Below are 12,797 nucleotides of genomic sequence, written 5' to 3'. Positions count from 1 at the left end.
TTAGAGTTCTAGCGTGATACATAAAGCCTGCGTAGTTTCGGCAAGCTATGGCATAACGTATGAATTGTGATATGAACTCCATACGCAGGAGCCGAAGAGATATTGCCACAGATGAAAGGAAAGTTTACAATTCTGAATGAAAAGTCATCACGTTTGTCGTAAAATTTGGTCAATAGTATTCCCTTACCATCGATTTCTAATTGTAGGTCAAGATATGAGGCTGACTTTACAGTGTCTGTAGTATTCTTTATCTCAAATTCTTTTGGGTAGATGCGATGTATCAAATCCCCGAAATTAGGATTGCTTAAAGATAATACGTCATCTATATAGCAGAAACTGAGATTGAAGGATCTAGCCAAACGATATTCTTTCTTTCTGATCAAATCACTATAAGTCAGCCTCATAAGAGTGAAGAAATAGGTCAGCAAGTAAAGGAGCACTTTGTTCACATTGGAATGCCGACCGTTTGTTGAAAAACACGTCCACCACACTGGACAAATATGTTGTCGATTGAAACTTCCAGCATTTTGTAAACATCTTCCTCTGTATATTTGGAAGATAATTTGGAATTATTTCTTACAAAGTATGAGGAATCTCTACCAAGAACTATATATTTGTATCTAGGTGTATCTTTTTTGGAAAAGCAACGATGTATAATGTTTTTAAGTCGGGATTTTAACTGAGTACGGGGAATAGAAGTATACAGTGTTGACAAATCATAGGTTTTAATGCTATTATATTCAGATAATAGTCTTGAACTGATTGTCTCCAAAATATCTTTCGAATTTTTCAGGATCCACATTGCATTAATACCACTACGGGAGTAATAAGTGTTGTGGTACGACTGCAGACCCTCTTTGACAGTTGTGAGTATAGAAGTTAAAAGTTTTGAAGAGGTTTGGTGGTACGTTTTGTAGATCCAGCTATGAAACGTTGTTTGTATGGATTCTTGTGAAGTTTAGGAATCCAGTACATAGACGGTAAATCACAATCATCGTCCTTGGTAGAGAGACAAAAAGAGAATAGAACAGATTTATGGTTTTCCACAATCTCTTCTTTGGAGAGAGTGGTAGCAGTATAGGTTGTATCACTGCTATTATTTTCTACGTCTACCTCTGATAATAAACATTGGATATAAAACGTTTTGCAGACAAAAAAAAATGTTGTTTTGGGCTTTGTCTGATGGTACGACAACATATTTGTCATGTATAGTAGACAATGTTTTTGCTACATCGGGGTCTTTGAAAACTGATGTAGCCTTGGCACTCATTGACCTACCTAAAACTTTCATTCGTTTCAAAATTAAATACCTTACGGCCTTTAACCACTCTGGCAGAGAATCAATGTCTTCTTGTTCTCGTTCTATCCATTTTCTTGCATAGTCTTTGGCGGCATCCATAAGAACTTTAAAGTTATAATTCCAATTTATGGAGCGTGGTTCACGGTACTTGGGACCTTTAGAAAGGATATTACGTAGAGATTCGTTTTCGATAATGGTTAAATCTCCCGTAACGACGTGACCAGAAGGACCATACTTGAATGGAGATGTTTTGCAAGAGCAGTCAGGAGGTTTAGCCTTGAAGTCCTCAATCTCGAGGTTCTGCAATAGCCTTTTATAATTGAAAATTTTGGATGCAATGGGTGAAGTATAGGAATATGAAATAATTGGTATGGATTTGTCTTTGAAATATGGGGGAATTTTGTTGGTAACGTTTTTGTGATGAAGGATGTTAGCCAAATTAATTGCATCTATAGCTTAGTTAACAAAGGTAGTGAAAGAAATGATGGTTTTTCTTCATCTTGACTTTTTACACAAACTGGTTTAAAGAGTCTGTAGAAACCAATATTCAAAATGATGACAACAAGTCTGTATAATGATGAGGTGGGGTCAGAAACAGGAGTGTCAAGACTTGTTTTGTAAAGGGAGTGTAGTAGAGTGAGAGGTATAGAATAAAGTTTGGTTCTAATGTGATGAAGTCCAAGAGGTTTTTGTATGAAAGAAAGGAGATTATCTATGGCTACATCATATAACTTTGGTGGCATATAGTGGCGATGGCCATGACTCTTTTACCGTCTTGGATTTTTGCCAAATAAATTTATCACATTCATGCTATTGTTATATTGGCTTGGAAGGTTTCCTATTTTTGATGTTGTCATTGCATCCGTAAGGTATTGCAGTACCTAGTCTGCGTATCCAGTATTCTTCTCTTTCCCTTAGATAGTTTTTACTTAGAACGGGACTGTTTGTAGAATGGTATTTTTTTTTCTAAAATACGAACTTTCATAGAGAGGATTAGATGATCTTGTTGATTAAAGTGTTGATAAACTGTTGGGAATTTGGTCGAGTTAATTCTCGAACGATGACCGCACATTCTTTTGTTTAATCGTTCTTTCGTTTATATAAGGGAATAGATATGGTGAATATGTCACAGAGATACAACCACAGGTATAAAATATATCGGCTCAAGGCCACCAATTGGTTTTCAATGAACAACAAGGAACTCTTGCACCACTGGACAGGTTGGAGCTGGCCCGAAAAAATTATACACACACACGTACAGTGCGTATTCATATCAATAATGGTAATTTTTATACTAAACATTACGATGAAAAGGATGATTCCCCATTGTTAATTATCCTTTTTTAGATGATGACGAATGTAGCAAAGCATTAAAATCTATGGAGAAGTCCGGGATCTGATGAGTTCACTGTTGATTTTTACAAGTTTTTTCTGGAATGATCTTGGACCATTGGTTTATTGGTCTTTATTTTATGGATATGAGAGTGGGAGATTGTCAGACTTTCAATACCAGAGTATTATTACCTGCTTACCAAAAGAGGGAAAAGACAGAAGATTTATTGGTAATTTGAGACCCATTAGTCTCTTAAACACAGACATCAAGATAGCTTCAGCAATTATAGCATACAAACTGAAATCTGTGTTGCCTTTTATTATCAGTGACACACAAAAAGGATTTATGAAGGGTAGATTTATTGGGGATAATACTAGGCTATTATACGACTTGATGCACTTGAGTCAAATTATAAGTCTGGTCTACTACTTCTGGTAGACTTTGAAAAAGCTTTTGATTCAATTAATTGGGATAATAAAGGCTCTTTATAGCTTTAATTTTGGTCCATTGATTTGCAGATGGTTCGAGACTTTCTATGTTAACGCCAAGAGTTGTGTGATTAATAATGGACACTTATCCGATTTCTTCAGTCTTGAGAGGGGTTGTAGACAAGGCGATCCCCTTTCCCCTTATTTATTTATCATTGGAGTGGAATTGTTATCGTTAAAACTGAAGTCAAACCCTAACATTCATGGAATCTCTGTTAATGAAAAAGATATGCTTTTGAGTCAGTATGCTGATGACACTTTTCTTACATTAGATGGTAGCGAGCAATCATAAGAGGAAACCCTTCACTGTTTGATAAGTTTTCATCCATATCTGGGTTAAAGATGAATTCCTCAAAAACTAAAGCACTTTGGATCGGGAACAAAAAATATTCTGACCATATACTTTGTCCAGACTATAATCTTCTCTGGTCACATGCAAATTTCAGACTTCTAGGTATTGATTTTTCTTTGGATATGAGTTGTATAGTTGATATTAATTTTTCTAAAAAAAATAAAAGAGGTCTCAGCCATACTCAAAAGCTGGCAAAACAGGAAATTAGCTTTACTAGGCAAGATTACTGTAATAAAGACTCTGGCATTGCCAAAACTGATACATTTTGTGACTTCACTACCTAACTTAGTCCAATCTCAATTAAATAACCTAAACACCATGTTTTATAATTTCATATGGAATGGGAAGACAGACAGATTAAAACACTCTTATTGGTGATATTTCACAAGGCGGGCTAAGCATGATTCATTTAGATTCTTTCACTCATTATCTAAAATTATCATGGATTAAGCGTTATCTGACTAATCCTGATGGGAATTGGCAATCACTTCTATTATTAGAGCTGAAAAAAAATATGGGGGTGACAGAGTCTTCCATTTTGACCAAGATAAATTGAAAGAGGTGTCAAATTTCGTAAAAAAATCCATTTTGGAAGGACACACTTTGCAGTCTATCTAAGGCAAACCCTATTGTAAAATTATGTATTAAAGAAATCATGGATATTTTTAACTAGGTACCAGTGACAAATCTTAATGACTATTTAGTTTGGAAAGAAAGTGATATTGAGTATCTTAAAGATATTGTAGATTTTGACAACAGGACATTCTTTTCATTTCCACAACTTAGACAAAAGATAAATTCGAACAATATTTTGACATACTTCAGACTTCTATCAAACATTCCCAGATTTATAAAAGGCTATGTGAAGGAGCATTGCCGGGATATTAATTTAGCTAATTTTACATTCACAGATCCACTTATTGACAAAATTTCAGAAAACCAAAAGCTGAAATTTATATATAGAGACCTTGTGAATCAAATATTTGTCAAACCACATGAACAAATTATAAGATGGGAGAATGTCCTGGGGAAAGATCTGTTAGAGTTGTCAAACTATTTTATTATTCCAATGTCATGATACATATCTGAAGAATTTTCAGTTTAAACTGTTACATAAGATACTGCCAACAATTTTTTTTATATACAAAATTAAACTTAAAGCCACAAATTTATGTTCTGTCTGTGGCGTGACAGAGGAAACATTAGAGCATCTATTTTATGACTGTAATATCACTTATAACTTTTGGTTAACTTTTCAACAAACATTAGAAATTTTGATGATAACTTTACTTTTAGTAAAGAACAGATTTTACTAGGATTTACAGAGAAAAAATTGTTTTTTCAATCTTATTTTTATTATAGCAAAAACTTTCTTATACAAGTGTAAGTTGAAGGAGACTACTCCAACATTTATTGGTTTCAAGTCAAAGATTAAGCAGTATCAGTCTTTCGAACTATTGATTGCAAATAAGAACAACACTACTAGAAAATATGAACAATTCTAGGCTCCATTACAAAGCATATTCCAAGAATGACATTCCTTTTCTATTTTAAATGAATCATTAAAATTATATGGACAGTCAAATGCTTTTTTATTTTATAAAATGTTATTATTTTTGAGTATATACATGTAAGTGAGTATGTGTGTGTGTAAAGGTGTGTGTATAGGGAATAATAGGGAGTGCCTGTATTTTAATAGGGTTATTATTAGTCTTATTTCTGCAAGTTTGTAACAAAAAATAGTCTATAATACCTATATGTAGTAATATAACAATATAACCTCCCAACACCTTAGTCTGATGGTGGATGTTAGGAGGATTGTAAAACTCAGGCTATTGAAAAACAAATAAAAGATAAAAAAAAAACATTCAAACTCAAATATGTAAAACAAGAAACAATTCGGTAGTAGAAATGAATACGAGCGCATATGAAGTCTTTAAGACAGAAATAGCAAGTCATCTCCAGGAAAGTGAATTCAAGAAAAACTATGCTTTGCGAGATTGCCAAAAAAGAGTAAATATATGCTAAGCAAACTGGATGTTATAGAGAGTATATTGATTTTTACAACTAACATGTACCATACTCAGGGCAAATTTAATATTAACGGCAGCTGAGTTGACATATTCGCAAATGGAATGTTAAATCAAGTGAGTACGGAACTCCAAGAATTAGTTATTCTGAACGAAACCATACACTGGTCTCTCTACCCAAGACGACGATTGTCATCTGCAGTCTATGTACTGGATTCATAAACTCCACAAGAATACATACCAACAATGCTAGATAAATGGATCTGCAAAATGTACACCAAACTTTTTTCAAAATGTTTGACTTCTATAATCACATTTGTCAAATAGGATATCCAGTCCTACCAGGACACTTGTTAATCTCTTAGTGGTATTACAATGTGGATCCTGAAATATTCAAAAGACCTGTTTGAAACCCTCAATTCAAGATTTTGATCAGAATGCAATAGCATTAAAACCTATGATTTTATAACTCTTTTTACTTCTATTCCCGATACTCAGCAGTTATAATCCCTACTCAAAAACATGATAAATTGTAGTTACTTAAAAAACGATGGTATGCCTAAACAAGAAATTGTACTTGGTAGAGATTCCTCATACATTGTTTCCGAATCATCTTCCAAATATACCGAATAAGATGTTTTCAAATTGCTGGAATTTTTAATCGACAACATATTTGTCCAGTGTGGTGGACGTGTTTTTCAACAAACGGTCGGCATTCCAATGGGAACAAATTGTGCTCCTTTACTTGCTTACCTATTCCTTCACTCTTATGAGGCTGACTTTATAGCTGATCTGATCAGAAAGAAAGAATATTGTTTGGCTAGATCCTTCAATCTCAGTTTCCGCTATATAGATGACGTGTTATCTTTAAACAATCCTAATTTCGGGGATTTGATACATCGCATCTACCCAAAAGAACTTGAGATAAAAGATACTACAGACACTGTGAAGTCAGCCTCATATCTTGACCTACACTTAGAAATCAATGGTAGAGGAAAACTATTGACCAAACTTTACGACGAACGTGATGACTTTTCATTCAGAATTTTCAACTTTCCTTTCATCTGTGGCAACATCTCTTCAGCTCCTGCGTATGGAGTGTTCATATCACAACTCATACGTTATGCCAGAGCTTGCCGAAACTACGCAGACTTTTTGTATCGCGCTAGAACTCTAACAAATAGACTTCTGGAACAGGGTTATGTTGCTACAAGATTGAAGTCATCACTACAGAAGTTTCATGGTTGGTCGTTGGTTGAACGCGTGGATCGTTATGGTGTATCCATCAGCACCATTAAAACTGATTTATTCAACGGGTCATAGTTTTCCTTTCCTCGTTTGTCTACCCCGGACTTGATTTTTTATGAGCAACTCGGCGGGTGTTTCTTGAAAAGCAGAGGACGCTTACCCTACCGGTGCACCTGGTCCATGCTCCCAGTTTTTAGTGGAGTCCGAGTTGCTCATTTACTTTTGTTACTTTGTATGTATGATTTTAGTTACTTTATGTTCTTTGTTGTGTATGTCTGTTTTCCATGTCTGGTCTTTGTCCCTGGATTACATTCTTTTGATTTCCGCTATAACCTTGGTTCCCTTGATTACTCTTTCAAGTGTTCACACTCATGCAATTTGCACAAAATATCTCATTTTCAAGAATTTTGTCTGAAATATATGTATCACAGCCATCAACATAAAACTGATATAGACACTTTAACCTTTTTTTTAAATTATTTTAAACTAATAGGTATATTTAAAGTGTTCGCACACATATATTTTGCAAAAATATGTCATTTTGCAGATTTTGGAATCAAATATGAGTGTCGCAACCACCAACCTGATACTAATATTGCCATTTTTAGGTTTTTAAACAATAGTTTTAGACCATTATTGAAACTAAAATTGTTCGCACTCATACAATCTGCAGAAATATGTCATTTTTGAGAAATTGGACTAAAAATAATGAGTCAAAGCCACACACATATGATGCCTATTTTGACAATTTTTTTACATTTTAAACAATAATATAGGACCGTAAAGATAATTTCAAGTGTTCACACTCATTTAATTTGCACAAAATATCTCATTTTCAAGAATTTGGTCTGAAATATATGTATCACAGCCATCAACATAATACTGATGTAGACAATTTTAACATTTGTTACAATAATTTTATGACTAAGAGTCATATTGAAAGTGTTCACACGCATACACTTTGCAAAACTATGTCATTTTGAAGATTTTTGACTGAAATATGACTGTCGCAGCCACCAACCGGATACTTATATTGCCATTTTTAGTTTTTTTAAACAATAATTTTGGAACATTATTGAAATTAGAATTGTTCGCACCCTTACAATCTGCAGTAGTATGTCATTTTTGAGAAAATTGACTAAATTAATGTGTCACAGTCACACACTGGACCATTATTGAAATTAAAATTGTTTGCACTCTTACAATCTCCAGAAATATGTCATTTTTGAGAAATTGGACTGAAATTAAAATAAAAATATGATGCTTATTTTGACAATTGTTACATTTTAAACAATAATATCAATCCATTATTGAAATTGAATTTGTTTGCACGCATACAATTTACATAAATATGTTATTTTGTGGCAGTGGGACTGAATATGTATACATTTGGAAAAAAGTGGTTACAAATTTGAAATAAAACAAGAATATCAATTTTTAAGAATCATTTTAGAAATTAAATTCATTCACAATTTTATATGTACCGATAAAGCTGTTAATACACTACAATAAAATATATAATGAGCAAAAGTTTCAGTCAACAAATGACCTTCTTCAGTGCCTTAAATAAACTGAGTGTGTATGAAAGTAAATGGTCTGTGAACACAACTCACTACCTAATCAGGTGAATACCTGTGACGTTTAAAGTTTTATCGACAGTAACAAAGATCTTGAACATTGTGTTATAGACACACGTTGTGTGTTGATCTTGAATACTGAACTATAACACTAAAAATATTTACAAACACTGTTATAAGAAACTACACAAAATAGGAAGAACTTAAAGTTTTTTGTTAATTCCGTGTGGGTGTAAAACACGGAGTTCTTTTATCCAAAATCCCTCCCGCTTCACTCTCTGTAGATCGCTCCAGATCGTGTTTTGTTCCACGATGAAGATTTTGATTTTATTGGAATCATCGCGACAGTGGTTAGGTAATCTGAAGTGTTGACTCGCTGGGAGTAAAGGCTTTCTTGTTAGGTCGCTCCTGTGTCTGTTCAAGCGCTTGTGAAAAGGCTGTTTAGATTCACCAACATAATGAAGGCCACAGATGGGACAGTGGAGTAAATATATTACATTAGCACTCTTGCAGTGCACGTTGTTAAATATTTTGTAGCGTTTCCCCATTTACTTTCATACACACTCAGTTTATTTAAAGCACTGAAGAAGGTCATTTGTTGACAGAAAATGTTGCACATTATATAATTTATTATAGTGTATTAACATCTTTATCGGTATCGTTGTACAATTCTTTAGACTTGTATAATTTTTTGTTTATGCTGCATCGTCATGACTGGACGATCCGATTCCCACTTAGTTAGCTGGTTTGGTAGATTCCTTAAGACTTTTATATATATATGGCGATAATACTTGTCAACAATGCAAATGTCGCGTGATTTCGGTAATTCTCAAACTCGGCGAGAATGGGGGATGGCGCTATGCAAATGGGTAATAGGGGAATTGGGGATGGAGCAATCGGGTATGGGCAATGGGCACTGGGGCTTTGGGCAATGGGGTATGGGACAAGTTGGAAGTTTATCCCATACTGGGACTGTATCTATAAAATAATTATTTCACTAAGAAATTTAGAAATAAACTATAAAGCGCTATGCATTTTGTCATTGAAGTTCCAAAATCATATTTATTTGCTTCAACAGAAGCTAACATTGACAATATATGGTGTTTACTACAGAATCTAGCCTTTATCAAAATCAGTACGTAATGATGTACAGGAGTGGGTCCAGTAGGATTTGCCAGCACACATTCATATAATGTAGCTATGGATATTTATCAAAACACGAATATTTGTCAATATGTATAAACAAAAAGTTTTTTATTTCACAGGAAAAAATATCATGTTTTGACAGATATGAATTTCTTGAATTAAGTACCAAATAAATTCAAAAAGTTTATTTATTTATTAGTTTTAGATCGAGGCATAAGAAAAAAAATCCCCATGACGGTATACCAACTTATTTTTTGTGGGTACTTATTTTTACGTGAACAGTGACTATGCTTGAACTCGGCGGGTGTTTCCCCTACCGGTGCGCATGGTCCATGCTCCCAGTTTTTAGTGGAGTACGAGTTGCTCATTTGCTTTTGTTACTTTGTATGTATAATTTTGGTTGCTTTGTGTTCTTTGTTGTGTATGTCTGTTTTCCATGTCTGGTCTTTGTCCCTAGATTACATTCTTTTGATTACTCCTTAGCAATCTCTGGTAAAATGATCATACTTTAGGAAAAGAAAACATTTGGTTTAAACGGTTCTGTTTTTTTTCTGCTTCCTTCTTGGAAGTAAGATTATGAAGAAACAAAAGATTTTTAATTGTGTTTTTTTCCGCAATTGTTTTCAAGTAGAAAGATGGATATCGGCAAAAAATACCGAAACATCAGTGGTGGCAAACTTCAAATACAACGAAAATAATTAGGTCAATAGTTTTCCTTTACCATCGATCTGTAAGTGTAGGCTGACTTGTAATTGTGACATTAATTTGTACTGTGTCTGTGTTTTCGGTCTATTGTTGTCACCGGATCATGTATAACCTGTCGTTCTTTCATATTATGATCTCCTTTCATTTTCATTAATCATACAAGAACTTTGCATGTATTTCATATTCAATATGTTAAGGAAATATTCAGACATTTTGTTTTGTTTTCATATAAATATAAATACAAACAGTTAATATCACGTTATTATGATAAGATTATTCATGAATATAATGTTTGGCACTATGATGATTATTTATTCTTGTTCGACTTTTTGATTCATTTTTAAAACAATATTCCGACGAATTATTTATAAAGTCGACTTCTCTGACCCCAAATAATAACATATTTTATCTACCCTATTTATGAAATCTTGCAATATTCCAAATTTTAAAATACGTAAAACACCGAGGCTTCATTTCTTTTATTACATATGGTAGAACCTCTCGGTGATGGATTTGGCTTCCTCTTTCGATAGGTTTGGTTATAAGTACTTCTTGTATACTTTGACTATGATCTTCCTACATATCTGATTTTAATGCTGCTGATGAGACGTTACTCCATGAAACACGTGTACAGTATATCGAAATTTACAATATATAAAACTGGTATTTTTTTTTATTAAGTGTCTTTATGGTTATTAGCTGTGATTTCTACCAACCATATGTTTGAGTTGAGGTATTTAAAAAAAATTGCTTTATCACTATTAGATTTTTTTCTACCCACTTTTTCCTTAAATTTCTGAATTTGCTATAGCAATACCATTTGTATCAATATAGACTGGATTTGTTGGTAGGAAACAAAATCTGTCATCCCAGTCTTTCACTGTTTTAATATTGTCACCTCCTTTATTCTTGCCATCGAAATGAAGACCTTTATCTTTCCAATTAAGAGTTAGTGCTAGATTGTAACCAAAATTAGGATACAATGTCCATTCTTTATTGTGATAAGCAAAATATATATGCCACATTTCCCACATGGTGTCAGTTCTGTTCCGGAAAACAAAATCAGTGTACCATCCGTTTGGTTTCTTTATTTCTGGGACTAATGGAATAAATGGCTCTTTAGACATAATTTTGTACCATGTCCGAAATCTAATCCAGTTGTTCCGTTTCGGGGAAAAACCAGATGTCCCAATGACTGGGTACAAAAATACAACGTTATTTGTAGATACATTAAGTTGTCCACTTGCTGATCCATGTTTTACGTTTACTTGCAAAGCAAAGCCGTTGATTTCGTCACGATCACTGTACTGTCTATGGACGAGCCGGAGATATCGATAAAACCAAGGAGAAACTGATGTGTCATCTTCAAATATAACTGCAATTTCTTGTGTCTGGTAATTTGGTTGCCAGGTTCCCATCCATTGACCGTATATACCGACATGGTGTTTATGGATAAACACGTTTCTAACACCCTTATCAAATTGGAAGTTTAATGCTTCCTCTAATGTTTTGTTGTCAACTTCTCCATTTGTAGACCGATCAAGCCATATATCAATAACGATCTTGTCGTTAAAGTAATGTGCATTATTCAAAGAATGGAGTAATCGCCGAAGGGACAGAAATCTGTTGTACGTAAGAACTATTATTCGTAAATCAGTGTTATTTTCTTGCACTATTTCAGATAAATTAATGTTGATATCAGGTTTTTCTGGATGTTCTAATGGCTTCTGACATCAAATAAGAAATAGAGATAAGAGTACGATGTAAGCATTTTTTTTCTTAAAAAAAACAGATAAAAATTGTTGTTACAATTAAGAACTATATTTATTGAAATCTAGCATGTAAGTAAAAATCAAAGAACGATAAGTAATTCTTTCAATTATAAGAAAACATTGAAATAAATTCAAAAATGCATTTCAAATGCATTGCTTTAGAAAAAAAAAACAATTATTTTTATATTCATACTTACCTGAATATAACTTATATACTGAACCGTTATAAATCATTTTGTATCTACACAACAAACGTAGGTTGTAATTTACATTCGGCCAGGAATTTACACAAGATTAGAACCGAAGATATAAAAAAGTTTGAAACTTGTATAAGCTTATGATAATTTTTAAGTGTCACTAATGAAGCATTTTTTTTTTCATGTTTAAAATTATTATTACATAATACTCACTATTTCCGAATATAACAATAACACAAAAAGACACAATAAGCATGCAGCATTTAATGGAAATAAGCATGCAGTCGATGCAAAGATTGGTTTATCAACTCGTGTTGGTAGGACCTGAAATGTTGCGAATGTAAACTATACTTGAGAATAGAAATACGTGAAAAACACGGAGCATGTTTATCCGTTATCAGACACCTATATAAAATTAAATATTTTGTGAGAAAATAAAGAAAACCATGATGTAAAACTTCTTTGAGTTACATTAAACTATATATGTGGTATAACTTCAAGCACATTTTCAATCTACATTACATCTTGTCGATGAAGATAATTTGCAGAAAAGTGTAATTGGAATAGAGTTGAATTCCGACAAAAGAAAGGGAAATCAATGTCTTCTATGTTTTTTTTAATCTATAAGATGTTAGTTAATTTTTCTTTT

At 33.2% G+C, this 12,797-nt stretch overlaps 1 protein-coding gene across 1 annotated transcript; it reads right to left on the bottom strand.

The window, feature by feature from the left end:
• Positions 1–10,456: 10,456 nt before the first annotated feature.
• Positions 10,457–12,489, bottom strand: LOC148596429 (uncharacterized). The gene is made up of 2 exons (XM_088564550.1): positions 12,362–12,489; positions 10,457–11,906 (listed from the first exon to the last, which is right to left on the bottom strand). Exon 2 carries the CDS (start codon positions 11,595–11,597, stop codon positions 10,968–10,970), a length of 630 nt encoding a protein of 209 aa, XP_088420676.1. The 5' UTR covers positions 11,598–11,906; positions 12,362–12,489; the 3' UTR covers positions 10,457–10,967.
• Between the last annotated feature and the right edge of the window lie 308 nt (positions 12,490–12,797).

The sequence above is a fragment of the Perna viridis genome, unplaced genomic scaffold (genome assembly GCF_037379345.1).
Source record: "Perna viridis isolate PV_CMFRI_1.1 ecotype Kerala unplaced genomic scaffold, ASM3737934v1 SUPER_16.17, whole genome shotgun sequence".
NCBI lineage: Eukaryota > Metazoa > Mollusca > Bivalvia > Mytilida > Mytilidae > Perna > Perna viridis.
Note: the sequence above shows the minus strand (reverse complement) of the source record. Positions and strands in the feature narration are given on the sequence as shown.

Excerpts from the sequence above, each read along its gene's own strand:
- LOC148596429 (XM_088564550.1), bottom strand. The coding sequence starts at position 11,597 with ATGGGAACCTGGCAACCAAATTACCAGACACAAGAAATTGCAGTTATA.